The 19,088-nt window shown below is 37.4% G+C and overlaps 1 protein-coding gene across 1 annotated transcript in view; it reads left to right on the top strand.

Moving 5' to 3' along the window:
* Nucleotides 1-10,002: 10,002 nt before the first annotated feature.
* Nucleotides 10,003-19,088, top strand: part of LOC114239744 (uncharacterized) — a 91,934-nt gene continuing 82,848 nt past the window's right edge. The window contains exon 1 of the mRNA XM_028170106.2: nucleotides 10,003-10,231. Coding sequence (XP_028025907.2) covers nucleotides 10,150-10,231 — 82 coding nt within the window. The 5' untranslated portion in view covers nucleotides 10,003-10,149. The remainder of the gene's footprint in view (nucleotides 10,232-19,088) is intronic.

Below are 19,088 nucleotides of genomic sequence, written 5' to 3'. Positions count from 1 at the left end.
GCAAAACTCTAGTTGCGATGACTCCGGTAACCACTTAACACTAAATACACCGTGAAATCAGTCTCCCATCTGTGCAATCAAATAAAATCTCTAAGCTATGATATCAGAATTAAAGTACAAAAGTTGTCCGGTCAATACGCCGCACGAATCTACTTAAGCCCAGCTTAGTCTCTGGAAGCTTTCTTTATGCCGAGGAAAAGCTCAAGACGTCAGAAACCTGAACGAATGTTCCTATTTTCTAAATACTGACGTTTTAAAATCCTGGTATGGAATAGAGACTAGTCAGGTATTCCTAGAAATTCGGTATGTACGGGATTGAGCTGAATTAGCTACAGTGCATTCTGAGTGCTTTGACGTCATGGTCTCGAGAAAAGGTTCAAACAAAGATGAGAGAGAAATAGGGAATGATAAATAACCACCTGAGTGCTCCCCAACGGTGACACTTACCGTCGAGTGGCTCGTATGCTTACCCGCCTTCGCAAGCTAAGAAACAGAAGTAAGAAATTAAATTCATTAGTTTTATTTAATAATTGCATTTCATTATTTGCAACATTTCAAATACTTTACAGTTTTCGTGGTCACAGATAAGTTCTGATTTCGATGCCATTCGAATTGTGTACATAAGTAAATAAAGATGTAAATAAAAAAAATTAAAATCAACATTGAACCTTACAGGTAGTATAGTAAAAGTATAGGATAGTAAAGGTAGTATAGTAAAGGTATATCAGATTCGATATTAAGTACACTAATTAAAATTGCGTAAAATAGTTTTTGAACACCAAAAAGAAAATCAAATAAACCTAATATATTTTGTAAGCTAGATTCACTAACTGGGCTTTTAACTTTGTACCAGTAAAGAATGCCTCATTTTGTTCGAAAGCACAATAGGTGTTTTTTTCAAAGCCACCTGATTGATGATGAAATAGGCTGAAAGGGGTGAACAAAAGCCAACCTGGTTAGCAAAGAACCCAAATAATTTAGACGAACACACAAAATCTACTCTTTTATTTGACTTAACGCTTTTGCTTTGTAATGCTGAAACTTGTTTTTCGAAGGAATTTTTTTCGGGGAAGCGGCAAGATGATTCCACCGGTATTAAAAGCAGCTGACCATTTTTTTAATTAGAGAAATTAGTGAACGAGCTCGCGGCCTATTTCTTACTAAGTTTTTTTTTATTTTTTTTATTGCTTAGATGGGTGGCCGAGCTCACAGCCCACCTGGTGTTAAGTGGTTACTGGAGCCCATGGACATCTACAACGTAAATGCGCCACCCACCTTGAGATATAAGTTCTAAGGTCTCAGTATAGTTACAACGGCTGCCCCACCCTTCAAACCGAAACGCATTGCTGCTTCACGGTAGAAATGGGCAGGGTGGTGGTATCTACCCGCGCGGATTCACAAGAGGTCCTACCACCAGCAAAAAATTGGTTACCAGAGTCTATACAAATCTAAACAATAAATCTATTTCATTACGGCTATCCCATCCTTCAATCCAGAACGCATGAAGGCTTCAAGGCAGACATATGAAGGGTGATGGTACTTACCCATGTGTGCTCTCGATTGATTCACAATGCTCTAAGAATTTTAAATATATACATTGCTAACTTCTGTTCATGATCACACCGGACCAGAGTTCATTCGCACTATAGAACCATTGCGTTTATCTACAGTGCGTTTCCATATCTGTTTCCGCCAAGTATCGCCTGATTTTGGAATCTCTCTGCTATGAGATATCGTTTCTCAAGAGTATCTTCGGCAGCAGACAATGGCTATGCTGGTCCTCTAGCATTTCGGACGTCCTTTTCGCGACGGTGACCTTTCACAATCAGAATTGGATATTATTATACTCGTCTGCTTTTTTGCAATAAAAAATATAAACTAGCTAGAAAACAATTGGTCAAACAGAATTGAAACTGTACAGCATACTTTAATAACGGTAGCAGCACAGTGATTCAAAGCAGACGTGTGACCTTGTGAAGGTTGCGGGAGGCGTAATGCCTCGCCTTAACATGCGGTCTGGTGACTTGGGGATATAACCTCTCGACTTAAAGGCGCTAAGCTACATATACGGAGTAATTTGGAGCGTGTAAAATAAATACATTTTTATAAATTCTTACGAACTATTTAAATAAATTCCTTTTTTTATGCTTAGATGGGTGGACGAGCTCACAGCCCACCTGGTGTTAAGTGATTATTGGAGTCCAAAGACATCTATAATGTAAATTCGTCCCCCACCTTGACATATAAGTTGTAAGGTCTCAGTATAGCTACAACGGATGCCCCGCCCTTCAAACCGAAACGCTTTACTGCTTCACGACAGAAATAGGCGGGGTGATTGTACTTACCCGTGCGGACTCACAAGAGGTCCTGCCACCAGTAAAAGTATTTACGGTATTGCTCAGTCTCAGTATAGTTAGGTAGGTACCACCGCCCCGCCTATTTCTGCCGTGAAGCAGTAATGCGTTTCGGTTTGAAGGGTGGGACAGCCGTTGTGACTATACTGAGACCTTAGAACTATATCTCAAGGTGTATGGTGCATTTACGTTGTAGATGTCTATGGGCTCCAGTAACCACTTAACACTAGGTGGGCTGTGAGCTCGTCCACACACCTAAGCAATAAAAAAAAGTTACAATGGCTGCCTCACTTTCAAACCGAAACGCATTACTGCTTCAGGGCAGAAATAGGCAGGACGTTGTTACCTACCCGTCCGTCTCACAAGAGGTCCTACCACCAGTAATTACGCAAATTATAATTTTGCGGGTTGGATTTTTATTACACGACGATATTCCTTCACCGTGGAAGTCCATCGTGAACATTTGTTAAGTGCGTATTTCATTGGAAAAATTCAAATAAATATTAGGAAATATGTGAACGAATTTCAACTCAGACATTTCTTGTTGTCTTGAAGAGAAAACTCGACATAACCAACATGACGAATCAAGTAATTTTAGTAACATACTGTTCAGCACAACACAACTTTTTTGTATAACATCTACTAAAATCCCTGTGTTTTACGCCAAAATGGTGGAAAATACTAAATTCGAATTTCTTGATTCGGTTTCAGAGAATATAGGAATGGTTTTTTATGCCAACGTATAATTTTATCGGAAGCCTCACTAAAGCTTAGACATAATCATTCCGACATCTGCCAGGCGAGCTTTATGCTAATAGAACTGTTAAACTTTTTCATTTCTATCTTGGAATATAATTATTGTACTTGAAATAAATTTATTCGTAACAAAATAAATCTGTGATTCCAAATAAATATTTGGTAAGCTATGGATACTTGTTGAATTAAGTAGTTTACTTTTGGATAAAACCGATTTTAAAATAATTAAAAGTATTAAATTCGTATTGTAGATGAGATAGGTATCCCGCCTTATCACCAGTAAGATAGACCTCATGTATCAAATTTGGTGATGGCATTCACGTTGTGCCACCAATGGGCTCCGTCAACCACTTAATTGAGGCCGTCAGCACAAAACTGCCCTAACCCACAATTTTTCATACCTGTGCTTATATATTGCAATTTATTTATAACATAATAAATTTTGATGGAAAACCGGCCTATGCTTAGTTTCACGTATTGATAACAGATGGCTTTGTAAACATTATTTTTTCGCGTTAATAAATTTTGATGGAAAAGTTATTTTCACGCATAGATAATAGATAGCTTTATAAATATTATTTTTGCGCATATTGTTTTTGCTTACCAAGCCGTGTTAAAGTAGGTTCAAACTTCATTATCTCCATAATAACTATAATAAGCTTAGGCCACTTTTGCACTGACGGCCAAAATTCCAGGTGAGTGGTGAGTTCGTTCACTCTTTTATAATATCACTACATAGTATAAAACAAAGTCGCTTTCTCTGTCCCTATATCCCTATGTATGCTTAAATCTTTAAAACTACGCAACGGATTTTGATGCAGTTTATTTTAATATATAGAGTGATCGAAGAGGAAGGTTTATATGTATAATAACATCCATTAAATATTGGAGAAATCAATAATAAATTACAGTTTCCGAAGCGAAGCGAGGGTGGGTCACTAGTGAATATACAAAAAAAAAACATGTACATTGTATGCGTATGAATTGTCTACTTATTAACATTTAAAATGTAGAGTTATTTATCGCTATGGAGAGGCCTAAAGCTCGCATGCTGTTATGAGAGAAGGCTACGCTTTTACTAATGGAACTATAGTTTTTTGCTCCCCCTTTAATGGACGCACTTTATAAAAACACAAAAATAGCAGCAATGTAGATTAACTTAGATATTTTTAATAGTACATATCGAAGCTTGAAAGACAAACGTGACTAAACGACAATAACTGCTTTGTAGATAAATTATAGGCAATAACCATATTTGATGCGCAAAAAATATATACTTCTAGGTCTATTAAAATCATTTCAATCCTACAGCAAGATTCGTTCAAATATTTTTTTTTTCAGGTATTTCAACTTTAAATTAGTCTACTGTAAATTTCACGCATTGTCGCTTAGTCACGTTTGCCTTTCAAGCGTCGATATGTATGAAGGGTTTTGTTTGAAGGGTGGGGCAGCCGTTGTACTGTAACTGAGAGCTCATATCTCAAGGTAGGTGTCAGTATTTACGTTGTAGATGTCTATGAGCTACGGTAACCGATTAACATCAGATGGGCCGTGAGCTCGTCCATCTACCTACGCAATAAAAACATAAATAAATACACACGGTAAGACGAGTATACTTTACTTAGTCGTAGGGTGTTCGGCAAAAAACTTGAAGCGTGAAGCTTAAAATCCTTATTATAAACAACGTGCCTGAACTATATCACTTTATCATTTACTGGCGGTAGACCGTTTTGTGTCAACATGGGTAGGTAAAGCCACCTTGTCTATTTCTACAGTTGACCAGTAATGCGTTTGCGTTGCGGTTTGAAGGGCATGGTAGCCGTTGTACTGTAAAAACTGAGACTTTAGAACGCATGTGTCAAGGTGGGTGGTGGCATTTAGGTTGTACATATTTATGGGTTCCGATACTTAATACTAGGTGGGCCGCGAACTCGTTCACCCCTCCAAGCAATAAAATAATAATATTTTATTTATTTATTATTATTTTATTATTATTATTTAAAAAAAAATCTCATTCGCTTAAACTAACCCCCTCAGAAAGTATTATTTAGAAATAGTATTCCAAGATAATTGCATACATGTATTCAGTCATACGTTAAACATGTCTACCTGTGATAGCAAAGTTGCAACAATGCCGAAATATCGGAATGTTGAAATCGTGATAAGAACGTGTTAGATATTGGTATTTGTAATACTTATACCTAACTTTATATGTCTAGTACCTAAATTTGGCTAGTGCTAGCTGCGACCACGAAAAATGCACAAAAAAAATATATCCCATAATTAAACCAACTACTGTTAGTGAACCCTAACAAAATTGATTCAACAATATTTCGAAATGCTTAATGGAAAACAAACATTTTGATTCAAAACGCCTAGAGCGTACCTACACTGTAAAATTACAAAATACAGATGGAATTATTTATATTTGCTGAAGTCAATTTGAAGGTTTTAGTTAAAAGAAAATTCGTCTATTTCAATGAACCACCTTCATTCAAAGGCAATCGAGACTGTACCCATATCGCCTTCTCGCATTAAAACTGTATAATTTAAAAACTTATTAATGTTACAGGAGAGTGTTTTAAAGGTTTAACATGTAGTATTTTTAATATTAATCATCTTTGCAACATTTATTTGTTATTTTTTACCAGTTACATTATCTGTCTTTTAAAGTAAGATAAAGTTATGTATTAATTTTGTTAATAGCGGTCGAAACATAAATAAGCTAAAAAAAACTAAAACTAAACTACGCTCTTTTGATAGTATTTATGAGAAAAATACTGGTGATACCAAATGTTTCCGCATATTAAATCAATTTCGAATATTTTTGGAAATTGTACACTTTTAATGCGAAAAGGCGATATGTTCTCAAAAAAATCTCAACGGTACGGCTTAATTGCGTCCTGGATTAACTAATTTCCCTGCCACACAAATACAGTGGTGACCAATCTTCATCAATAGCATCTTGCCTGCAAAACAAATCTGGGACAAACTAATAATCCCGAAGTAGTTTAACTATGACTCTAGCTACTTAGTAAACCACGACTTCCTATATCCATTAACGACAATGAGAATATAATCCATACTAAAACCGTGCGCCACATAAAGACGCACTAAGAGTACTCAGCCATTTTAAAAGTAATAACTGCACTATTAGTTTCTTGGAAGACATCAATGACTATAATTTCGTTTTTACATACAGACTAAGATCGGGTAATAGAACACTTAACTTAGAAAATTAACTACATTAAACAACTGATGGTACAAGAAACGATTTATTTTCATTTGAAAACTGAACTAGTTAAAGTTACTGGTGGTAGGACCTCTTGTGAGTCCGCGCGGGTGGGTACCACTACCCTGCCTATTTCTGCCATGAAGCAGTAATGCGTTTCGGTTTGAAGGGTGGGGCAGCCGTTGTAACTATACTTGAGAACTTATATCTCAAGGTGGATGGCGCATTTACGTTGTGGATGTCTATGGGCTCCAGTAACCACTTTACACCAGGTGGGCTGAGAGCTCGTCCACCCATCTAAGCAAAAAATATATATTTGAAAACTGAACTAATATAGTTAAGGCGACTACATTCAAATACAAATTGTTAACGTGTTTGCCGTGTCTGTATGTGGTGTGTAATCTATACTAAGCTAATCAACCTGTAATTAAATTTAAGCTAACTACTCTGTATTTTTAACATTGTCTCTTTAAAATTTTTACGAAGAAAACTTCCCTCTTTCTTTATTTCATTATTTTATCAAAATACAAAAAGCAAACATCTCTAAACAAACTATCGTACAAATATAAATTAGATTCTCATAAGCAACAAAACTGGATTTCATTGTAACGTCAGATACACATATTAGACCCTGTACGACCAATAATGTAAATTTTAAGAATGAAAGTCTTATCATGGACTTAATAATTTGTAGAAAATGTAAATTATTAGTTGACAAAATCCTAAAGGACCAACCACATTTATATTTTTCGATAGTTGATTTATTCGGTGTGAATTAGGCAGAGTATTGTCATCGTCACAATTCACAGGCTTTTTTATTTATTTTTATTGCCCAGGTGGGTGAACAAGCTCACGGCCCAACTGATATTAAGTGATTACCGGAGCCCATAGACACCTACAACGTAAATTCCGCTACCTATCTTGAGATATGAGTTCTAAGATCTCAGTTTTTACAGTACAACGGCTGCCCCATCCTTCAAACCGAAACGCATTATTTCTTCACGGTAAAAATAGGCAGGGTAGTGGTATCTACCTGTGCGAACTCATAAGAGGTCTTACCACAAGTATACAACCATTATTTTCCGATTGTTCATCTATACGGTGTGAATTAGGCAGAGATTAAGTCATCATCATAATTCACAGGTGGACGAAATTAGTCCTGCTCTTTTTGTATTTAGCAGATTGCCTTTGTAATTTTCTACTACTTTGTAGTTGTTGAACTTTTCGTACATCTAAAATTATATTCAGTCCTTCTAAAAGGCACGACATTTAAAGGCACGACATTCAGGAATGGCATCATTTGAAAACTCAACTATTTCAGTGGTAATAAAATTGTCTACTAAATCATGAACGTTCATAATGCATTCTAAGAGCAGTTTCCTCATGCATTTCACAGTTAATATATCTTCAGAATGAGACTATACTGAGTTGGTGGACATTTAGTTACGCTTATTTCAAAATGCATTTATAGCCGCGAAGAAAGCTTACATACCTGAACGATGCTAGAAATTATTGATATTAAATTTCAAATTTACAGTTCACTTAGAATCAAGCAGCTACTGTTACAGGAGTAAATTTTAGTAACACGTATTTACAGTCGTTGGTCGCAAGTGAATTTTTCTTTGGCAATAGTCGAGATTCTCAAATAACATCTTATGATTAATGCAATTGCACTTTCGGACAGCCTGTATATTCATAATATTATATGTATTAAACTAGTGTGTAACTGATAACATCGTAAGGCCTATCATGTTCATTGATACAAACAAATAATTAGGACAGAGGAACTAGTGTTAAGATTCGGCTGGGAATCAAACTATGCTCAAGTTATGACCATAATTTCCTTCTTATAAGTCCATTTAACCCATAGACAGAGCCCACTGAGTTTCTCGCCGGATCTTCTCAGTGGGTTGCGTTTCCAATCCGGTGGTAGATTCTGCGAAGCACTGCTCTTGCTAGGGTCAGTGTTAGCAACACTCCAGTTTGATCTCCGTGAGTTCACCTACACACGTTAGGGTGAAGTTGAAATAGCCTCTCAAGGCTATCAGCATAGGTAGGGAAAAAAAACGAGTCCATGATATGGTAATATCTTTTGCCTCATTCTATGAGTAATTTTCTTTTCACTCAAATTCTGATGCCTACCTTAAGTACTGGCAGCAGTGTAAATAATAATATGTTCTTCCTATAGTTAAGAAAACCATAAGAGCGGATAGTAACATTCTCTGAGTATCTTTAAATCATACGTAATTTTTTGTTTTACTCACAACCAAAGTGTAGTACGTGGTACTTTGGTATCTTTTATTAGTGGTAGGACCTCTTATGAGTCCGCGCGGGTGGGTACCACCACCCTGCCTATTTCTACCGTGAAGCAGTAATGCGTTTCGGTTTGAAGGGTGGGGCAGCCGTTGTAACTAAACTTGAGACCTTAGAACTTATATCTCAAGGTGGGTGGCGCATTTACGTTGTGATGTCTATGGGCTCTAGTAACCACTTAGCACCAGGTGGGCTGTGAGCTCGTCCACCCAGCTAAGCAAAAAAAATCCTGAATAAAGTTATAACTGCATCAATAACACCATGGTTTACATTGCTAAAAAATGGTAATTTCAGGTTTAAGTCTTGGACTTTAAAGTATAAATTCAAATAACTCAAAGTCAGATCGGTGTTGGGACTCCAGAAGAGATCAAACATCTGCCATTTGTCAAATCAATTCAAACCTCTCCAAGTACTTCGCTCAGTAAAACGGAACAACTCCGCTTCTCTATACAAATCGCTTCACACTTTTTTGTCCGATGTTCATAAAAGTTCACGAATCGTGTAGTAAACCTCCAAAGTTACTGCCATACTTCAGCACTCGGCTTTTCCGAAGTCCCGGTATCAAGGCCCAGGGACCGACAAAACTTGGGCCATCGTCGCCGACTTTAATACGAGTTTCGTGGTATTTCTGAGACGTTATCGTTATAAAATCGACGCCATGTTTTCTTTCTTGCAGCTTTCGGACGGAAGTTTCGAATATTTTTGTTTGTTCTCTTGTTCACGTGAAACAGCCGAAGGTCTTAAATTTCTGTGAATTTAGTTACAGAAACAGTGATTTGCTTTTGTTTTATCGATGTTTCTTTCTTCAATATGTTTTGTTGTTTGTTCACATTTCGAAAGATGATGATGAATTTTGAAATTTTTCGAATATTTATGGTTTTAGTTAACAGAAGCATCCAAAATACATAACGGTACTGATACAACTATAAATACAGATATAAAAACTTTTGAAAAAAATATTTGTTTATTGATTATTGATAAGAAATAATTTTAAGTTCAAACGAAAAAAAAATATCATAATATATAGATCACTCCACAGTAAATCCAAACGAAAACTGCCTGGATTGTAAAATGAAAACACCAAACTGTGAAGCAAAACAAAAAAGTCGCTCAATTAAACTCTCTGAAACAGCGGCCGGAAATCAACAGGGGAAGCTACGATCGCCACTAATGATGTTCCATTTAACGACTACAATAAAAATACAAATAGCCCTCGCGACGGTCGAGACAAAAATTGACTAAACACGGCACGTGGTCCCCACTCTTTGGGAAATAGCTGTGTGAGGATTCGAAGCACTTGATACTATACTACTCCCCGCCACCCTCGAAGCCTTCGCACACAGTGTTGCCTTCAGTTATACGGGACGCTCTGAGCAGAGCGGACGTCTCGCCAGCTCCTCCCGAACTTTCTGTTACGTCACACGATATAGCCCGGGGTGAAATTCGGTGTTGTGTTCAGATTTAGTGGGATGGTGATTCAATGATACAAGTGAAATGGTGCGACGGTTGGTAGACCGGCGTGTTTCGTTCACGCATCTGTGCACTGTCTTTCTATGGCTGGTCACCTGCTTCAATGGTAAGTTCAGCTTAGGGTCAAATTTAAGGGGTTCTAGAGTAATTCGATACGGTTGGTTGACTCCAACGGTTACTATCGGTTTCCCTTGTTTGTTTAGTTTTAGGTGAGTTCGTATCATTATTTTAAATTCACTTAATATTTTTGTGTACGTCTGAATTTTGAAATCGCTGCGGGCTAGTTCTTTGAGTTTTAAAAAACAAACATTCTACTAACTGTCTGAGTTAGGATTTATTATTTGAGATTTCTAAACTTCTGTCGGTGGAGAGTTCGTGGAAGTTTTGACAGATACGTGTTTTGCTTTTTTTTTTCTTATTTCAATGAAGTTTATTTTTGTAGATTCTGAGTAACGTTCAAGTTCTACGATCTGGAAGTGACGATAAATATTCAATAAAGCTTTCAGTCCGTGTCACCGTTTTCGATTCGATTGAATGAAATCGAATAATACGCTTTACGATTAATTAATCAATGTGAACATGAGGCATAATGAATGTGACGATTTGAAAGGTATTGAGAAAATGAATTAAAAATTTTTTTTAAGAAAGATTACGAAATATATGTTTTAAAATAAAATCTTTAACCTAACATAGGTTTCGGTGTTGGTTTCGAAGAGTTTAAAACAAAAACCGTCAAAGTAAATGTTGGTACGAATTCCGCTAGATGTATAATATTTATAACATAGTTCGATTTTATTTACTAAAAGCAAACTATTATCGAATCGAATAAAAAATTTTGTTATTCGTTCATTCATATTTTTGTGTTTTCAAGAGTGGTATCTCTATTTTTAGCAACGGCTTAATAATTTAAATAAATAAAAAAAATACAAAAGTCAAAACACAAAAAAGGAACGATCGACACAGAATATTAAATCTAAGACAAGTGAACGCTGCGCGCGCTTCCAGCAAAAGTGATCCGAGGTGGCGTGATGTCCCCGCTGGTCGGTCGGTTGCCCCTCCAGATGACGAGTTGCCCCTCCAGATGACGAGTTGCCCCTCCAGATGACGTCACGAGTCCACGTGAGTGCTCGTCGTCAATGGCTCCGCCCATCGACTTTGACTTAAGAGGGAGTCGCCTCTAATACGGCCTCTCCTGACTGGTGGACGTCCACGTTCACCTCGATGTCATGACCGTCTTCAATCTCTGACGATGCAGGACTCACTGTGTGCACAGCGTTGCTATCGGGGTGTTCTATGATATCGTCATAGAAATAGATTGTTTGCATTACAATCATGATTTTGGTACCATGAACCATTAGTAAAAGTTAGTAGTTTTTGTGAGCATTTTACATGACATTTCAGTGCGTTCATGTATGGCTCTTGTTGAGTTACGTTAGATGTACTGACGACACGGCACTGTTACCATATCGGGTGTATAATATACTGTGAGAGTAAAGTCTGGTTGACATGGCCAAGTTAACATGTCAAGCTAATACACTCGTAACGTGAACTGCGTTACCACGTCACACCTTTACGTGAACTTTGTTACCACGTCATAACATATACGTGAACTATGTTACCACGGTACAACATCTACGTGAACTATGTTACCACGTAAATCTCTGCGTGAACTATGTTACCACGTTACAACATCTACGTGAACTATGTTACCACGTAAATCTCTGCGTGAACTATGTTACCACGTAAATCTCTGCGTGAACTATGTTACCACGTTACAACATCTACGTGAACTATGTTACCACGTAAATCTCTGCGTGAACTATGTTACCACGTTACAACATCTACGTGAACTATGTTACCACGTAAATCTCTGCGTGAACTATGTTACCACGTTACAACATCTACGTGAACTATGTTACCACGTAAATCTCTGGAAGCATGCAGTCAACCCCAAGAATGTTTGACATTACGCGTCACTGGTGACTCAACTAGTGCCTGAACCCTACGAGGACTCGGCCTAACCTGACCTCCACCAAAAATTAAATCAACTCGTGAATCTGTAGACTAGCGTTCGCGAGTCAACCAGAGGGCCCATTATGCCCCGTATCATTATTAAAGTTCCGAGTTTGTCAGTCAGACCTCTGACCATCTTAATACAGAGCAACGATCTCCTGGCGCACTCGACGTATGAGGCAAAGCAATCTGATGCTAATTGCATAGCATTATAAAGAATATTGGCATACTCTAACTTTCGCGGACACAACGGCTTAAAGTCTTTTACGAAGTTACCCCACGTCCGGTCACTAGACAATCACACGTGTAACCAAGTACGCTCATCACTCTTAAGACAGCCCAAAACTCGTGACAAATACTCAGTGCCTTCCCAGTTAAGGATCTAGTCCATTCTACTTCCTTACACAATGTGTCTATGTATTGCACGGCAGGGTAAAACTTAGAAATAAAGTAACCATGAGCTAGATCTGAATTTACGAATCTAATGGATTCGGTTAACTTCCGTGCTGATGTGGTAGTTGCCTTTTTATTGTCACAACGCGTGGTGGAACTATTTTACATCTATTCTCAAACGCGGGTACAATCGACACGGCGATGGAGCAACACGGCGTCCCGTTTGCATGATCACCGACCTGGACAGTCGGACTGTTGTCTAATTGACGTATTGATGGAGTGTGCCGACTAGTAACATTTTGAACCCTTCGAATGTTATTTCCACCCATCGAAACTGAGCATTCAGTCTCGAGCATGTTCTATCGCGTCAATAAAAATAGACCGTAAGGTCGGTTGTGATAAAGTCGTTGAGCTAGTTACTTGGTGATTTATTACATTTCATAAGAGGGTATCCGACAAAAAAAATCTACTTCGCACCAAGAATCGATATCATTAACGCTGGGGTCAAAATTAGAAATATAAAAATGGTTCGACCTTACTTTGGACAGTGCACTTAATGCTCCGATGATCCTGTCTGTAGCGTCGTACGCGCGGGACTCTGACGGCGGCGGTGATGTGATTCCCAACGCCACCACGGGTCCGGCGCCACCACCGTCCGCGGTCGAGGGACGTGCGTCTTCTATCTGCGACCCTAGCGGGCTCGACTCACGCGCAACGTTCACATTTGAGTTTTAAGCAATTAAACGCACCAATATTATTCTCCAATATAGGTCTCGAACATTCGGCGAATGCGAGCGTCCTCCTACCCTGCTTCCAGTTACACGTATATCGGTCATTACGTTGTTAATTTAATGCAAATTTTAAAAATAAACTGTACGCCAGGATAACCCAAAAGCGGATAGGGCACAAGCCCTATCCCACTTCTGATTTTAGCAACGGCTTAATAATTTAAATAAATAAAAAAAATACAAAAGTCAAAACACAAAAAAGGAACGATCGACACAGAATATTAAATCTAAGACAAGTGAACGCTGCGCGCGCTTCCAGCAAAAGTGATCCGAGGTGGCGTGATGTCCCCGCTGGTCGGTCGGTTGCCCCTCCAGATGACGAGTTGCCCCTCCAGATGACGAGTTGCCCCTCCAGATGACGTCACGAGTCCACGTGAGTGCTCGTCGTCAATGGCTCCGCCCATCGACTTTGACTTAAGAGGGAGTCGCCTCTAATACTATATATAAAAATGAATTGCTGTTCGTTAGTCTCGCTAAACTCGAGAACGGCTGAACCGATTTGGCTAATTTTGGTCTTGAATAATTGTTTGTGGAAGTCCAGAGAAGGTTTAAAAGGTTCGGAATTAAATAAAAATAACAATTTTGTTTTTCCTTTGATGTGTCCCCCGTCGGACGGATTCTTTTTGTTTGTTTTAAGTTTATTTTACACAAAAGCTTAGGTCTTTTATTTATCGATTGAGGCACTATTATAATTATACATATTATAATTAAAAATGTAATTACTGCTTAATCCGGAGTAATTTTGTTTTCATTTTAATGTTACAAATGTTTAGAATAGAAAGAACTACAGTATCTTATGGTCTGGGGTTCGTTTGGTCCCATTGGGGATGCCAACCACAATCCATGGTTCATTTTCATTTATAAAGATCCTATTTATAAGCAGCAAGCATCTTCTCTATTAGAAGATTGGTTTATTTGTAATTACGCGTCTAGTTAAATACTTGTTTTTGAGTATTTTAATGTTGCTCTTTTTTTATTGCATAGTTGGGCGGACAAACTTACAGCCTGCCTGGTGTTAAGTGGTTACCGGAGCTCATAGACACCTACAAAGTAGACTTGCGCAAAACATCACTTGCCAATGTAATGTGATATGACATCACTTTTACAGACAGGTGATATTACTCGAAAACATTACACATCACTCTTAACATTACTCGGTGCGTTCAATAGATACTGTGACGACGAATACATTGTATCTATACACCCGAATCATTACTTAAGTGATGTGTTCATACACATCACTTAAGTAATGATTCGGGTGTGTCATTACAGTAGTGTATTACAATACAAAGTATGAACTTTGTATTGTAATACACTGTTAAATTACTTGACAGAGATTGACTTACTTAATAATATAATAATTTTATTTTTTACTTAATATAATTTATTGCGAGATGAACGGATTTCATATGGCGACTTAGACTGCAAATTGAGCTCGACAATAATGTTAATAAACGAGAGCAGTAGATGCATTGTTTCGAAGCGGTCTCCTCAAAGTGCATCCAAAGAGGACTGTACTTTCATTTAGACGCCGTTCTTTCTTTCACTTATTAAACACGCATTAAAACATATAATAAAACTATTTTCAAACAAGTGCATAGTAATTCAAACACAAAAATTAATATGAAATATTACTAAACAATTACGAGCGACTAGCGATTTTACAAAAGTTGCGAATTAAAAATTAAGTAACTACTTGCGGGGAACTACTGGCTGGCCGCATGAAAAATATAAACACAAATACCTATATTAAAATTCAGACGTACCATAGGTATAAAAATGTACCTAGCGGCCAGGGCATACGGTTCAAAATCACTAGGAATAATTCCGTGTCGCTTGCTCATTTATTTTGGTCGATTGGTCTGTCTCGCTCGCTCGGTTCCGTTCGTGTAATATGCAACATTACACGACAAAGAAAGAAACATGTTGGGTGATAGTGTGATGTTTGTTTCCTTCGCGTAATGTGTAATGTTGCATTACATCGTAGAGTAATATTACCGGAGTAATATCACTCGCATTACTTACACATGTCTACTACAAAGTAAATTCCGCCTTCCACCTCGAGACATGAGCTGTAAGGTCTCAGTTTATTTAACAGTACAGCGGCTGCCCCACACTTCAAACCGACTGCTTCACGGCAGAAATGGACAGGGTGGTGGTACCTACCCGTGTAGACTCACAAGATGTTCTACGACCAATAAAAGTTTTAGAATATAGTTGGCACCACCGTCCAGAGTATGTTGACAAACTATCTCATCCAAGAAATTATTTTTATTTTTTAATTTAGGTTATGGTTAAGTGACCAGATGGTTCAAAATATCCCTACAGGGAATTGTTTGTTATGGGCTAATTAGTAGGTGCAGAATTTTGGTTACTAAATAACATGAAAGTCATCACTTTATTCTTACTCTATTGAAATTGTAGGAAAAAGTCGTAGCAAAATGTTTATGTGTTTGTGAAAACATGATTCCTTTTTGTCAATACTTTAGTGAATGAAGACTTGGATTTAAAAAACCCAGTTCCCCGTTATTTTCTAATTCACTACGTCAAATAAAAAAACCTGATACCTTCTTATAAATATAAGAATTATAAGAATATTCCTTCTTATAAATATAAATATCTAATCTTCTATAAATTCCTAAATCATATTAAGAGTAAATATCTAAAAAACATATAATGTCATAAGAGATTATAATATAACGGAAGAGAAATAAATGGTCAATAATAAATTTACGAATACGTAAAAAAGTTTTTCATATGAAACACGTACAACTGCCGATATCAAAAGGGATTATGATCGACGTAAAGAACCAGATTACGGACCTTTTCAATGGGAATTCCCTATTTTTTTCCTTCTCATTGCCGAAACCTTTTTGTATTAGAAGCTAAATGATTATTGAAAGCATTATCGTTATGATACGTTTTACGTAATATGCTGTTTCTGCATGAAGTTCAAAGAATTTGATTTACGCAGATTATTTCTCTTTAGCGATTAGACTTTTTCGGATTTTGAATTGCTTTTTTAAATGATGCTTACGGCCTTAGCCTTTCCGAATGACAAACAGAAGAGAATACATATAATCAGTTTGCATTTTCCGAAATTTTTGTATAGAAATATAATTTGTCGTCTGCGCCTAAATAAACTTAATTAGCTTTGAGAAGTTAATTTGCGTTCCACGAATACTTCTCTTTGTGTATCAAATGTGGCTCAAAATTTTCACATACCTGATTCCGAATATTCACATAAACTAGTAACGTTGCAATAGTTCTATGTCCCATTCTCACGGATCGTTTGGAGCCTCTGGGTCTGCGGAGGGACTTCGGTTCCCTCTGTATTTTGTACCGTATGTTCCATGGGGAGTGCTCTGAGGGATTGTTCGAGATGATACCGGCATCTCGTTTTTACCATCGCACCGCCCGCCACCGGAGTAGAGTTCATCCATACTACCTGGAACCACTGCGGTCATCCACAGTGCGTTTTCAGAGATATTTTTTGCCACGTACCATCCGGCTATGGAATGAGCTCCCCTCCACGGTCTTTCCCGAGCGCTATGACATGTCCTTCTTCAAACGAGGCTTGTGGAGAGTATTAAACGGTAGGCAGCGGCTTGGCTCTGCCCCTGGCATTGCTGAAGTCCATGGGCGACGGTAACCACCCACCATCAGGTGGGCCGTATGCTCGTCTGCTTACAAGGGCAATAAAAAAAAAATGTTTTTAATGTATGACTTCAAATAGGTCTGGTTAAAGCAATTAGTAAAAATAGAATATTTAATTCAGGGTTGGATAACGTAATTTACAACTGACCAAAACTTTATCGGATCTTTGCTAAAATATATATACACTATAGGCATCTCGAAATTAAAAATATTTTACATTTATCCATAATAATATAATAATATATTTTGTAGACACCACGTTCTTAGACGGTTCCATTTGTTACAGCATCAACATAATATCTAGGGATACAAAACATAGATATATACATTGTTAAACTCATATATCGAGCAAGATTGAGGGACTGCTACTTAATAGCCTTCGCAGTAGGCACTTGGGAAAGACTAAACATTTTTTTTTAATAAATAGTTAGATACAAATGTGTTATGTTTTTTAGAAAGAAAATAAACTATTTAAGTATAAAACGTATATTTTCTTAAAACGTTATTATCTTATATCTTATCTTATATACCTTTAAACGAGCAATTCTTGTATATATATAATCTGAATCTCGGAAATGGCTTCAACGATTTTCATAAAATTTTGTAGGTATACAGGGGATTTCGGGGGCGATAAATCGATCTAGCTACGATTTATTTTCAGAAAATGTTGTTTTATTCGTGTTTTCAATAATCAACTCTTCCGGACACATATTGGCGAATAATAATACTATATTTTTTAATTGAGGGCAACTAACCGCTTTAAAGACACAACAAAAAAAAAATCTAGTTTTCTCTAGTCATCATCTAGTTTTCTTAAAACGTTAATAATATTCATTAACAAAAACGAATCCTTGTCGAAGATTCTCCTTTGATTTTTTTTCTCATAATAAAGTACACTACCACGCGGAATCAATTTCCGAACGACGAAATATTTCAGAGTTCGCTATCTTTGTTTGCGGTTACATTGGTTTTGATTCTTGGGAAAGGACCATTTTTATAAATTACAAACGTTGTCGGTCGAAGCATTTTTCGGTGAATGTTTCTATACGTATTTTATTTTAAACTACCTGACCCGGCAGACTTCGTAGTGCCTCAATCGATAAACCCAAACTTTTGTATAAAATAAACTTAAAGCAAACAAAAGGAATCCGTCCGACGGGGGACACATCAAAGGGAAAACAAAATTATTATTTTTATTTAATTCCGAGCATTCTCATATTTATCTACCTTTTAAACCTTCTCTGGACTTCGACAAATAATTCAAGTCCAAAATTAGCCGAATCAGTCCAGCCGTTCTCGAGCTTTAGCGAGACTAACGAACAGCAATTCATTTTTATATATTATATAGATATGGATGGATTTTTCTTTAAATGCCCTTATCGGTCCGGCAAAAACCCGGCATGGCGTCATATTTCTTAAGACATAAGTCCGAATCCCCTTCTACTGAGAATAACCAATACTCAAAGTTAGTGGTCGGCAAACCGCGACTCGCAAACCGCACGAAGCTCTTTGACGCCTCGGTTACAACTCCTCCGCGAAATGCTTACTACGAGCGCGGAATATTACTTATCATGCCTTGTAAGAGACGAGTTTACTGACGATAGTTGAACGTGACAACGTCATAAGAAAATATTGATGGAATTGTTTCATTTTTTAAAAGAAAATTTTAATTTTATTTGTTTGATAGATATTTTGTAAGGATATAGAGAAGGAGGTAAATGGAAGTTATTAATAAATAAATATTGGACGAAAACATGTAAATGTATTATTGTATAGGAGCTGTCCACGCGGATGCATCGCTCACTCAAGTAGGAGAGAGACAGATGTCGAACGCTGCCGAACGCGGAGGCCGATTGTGCCTCTTTGTCGCTCGTTGCGCGATCTCGCTTGCACTCCAAGCCTTAAATGGAACGCCTCAGAGCGAGGTAACGCCACATGAGTCATGTTTTTTCGTGCGTGCAGCCGGCTCCATTGAATTATAAGACGTTGTCATGTCAAAAATTTTATTTGGCTCTTTGACAAGATTGCCGTCCACTGCTCCAAGTGGAAGCGGGAGAGCTAAGTAGCAACACTTTCGTTATTAGATTAGTACATTATTATTTACGTATTACC

The sequence above is a fragment of the Bombyx mandarina genome, chromosome 13, assembly GCF_030267445.1.
Source record: "Bombyx mandarina strain Sakado chromosome 13, ASM3026744v2".
In the NCBI taxonomy this organism is placed as follows: domain Eukaryota; kingdom Metazoa; phylum Arthropoda; class Insecta; order Lepidoptera; family Bombycidae; genus Bombyx; species Bombyx mandarina.
The sequence above is the reverse complement of the archived record's forward strand: the minus strand, read 5'-3'. Positions and strand labels throughout refer to the sequence as shown.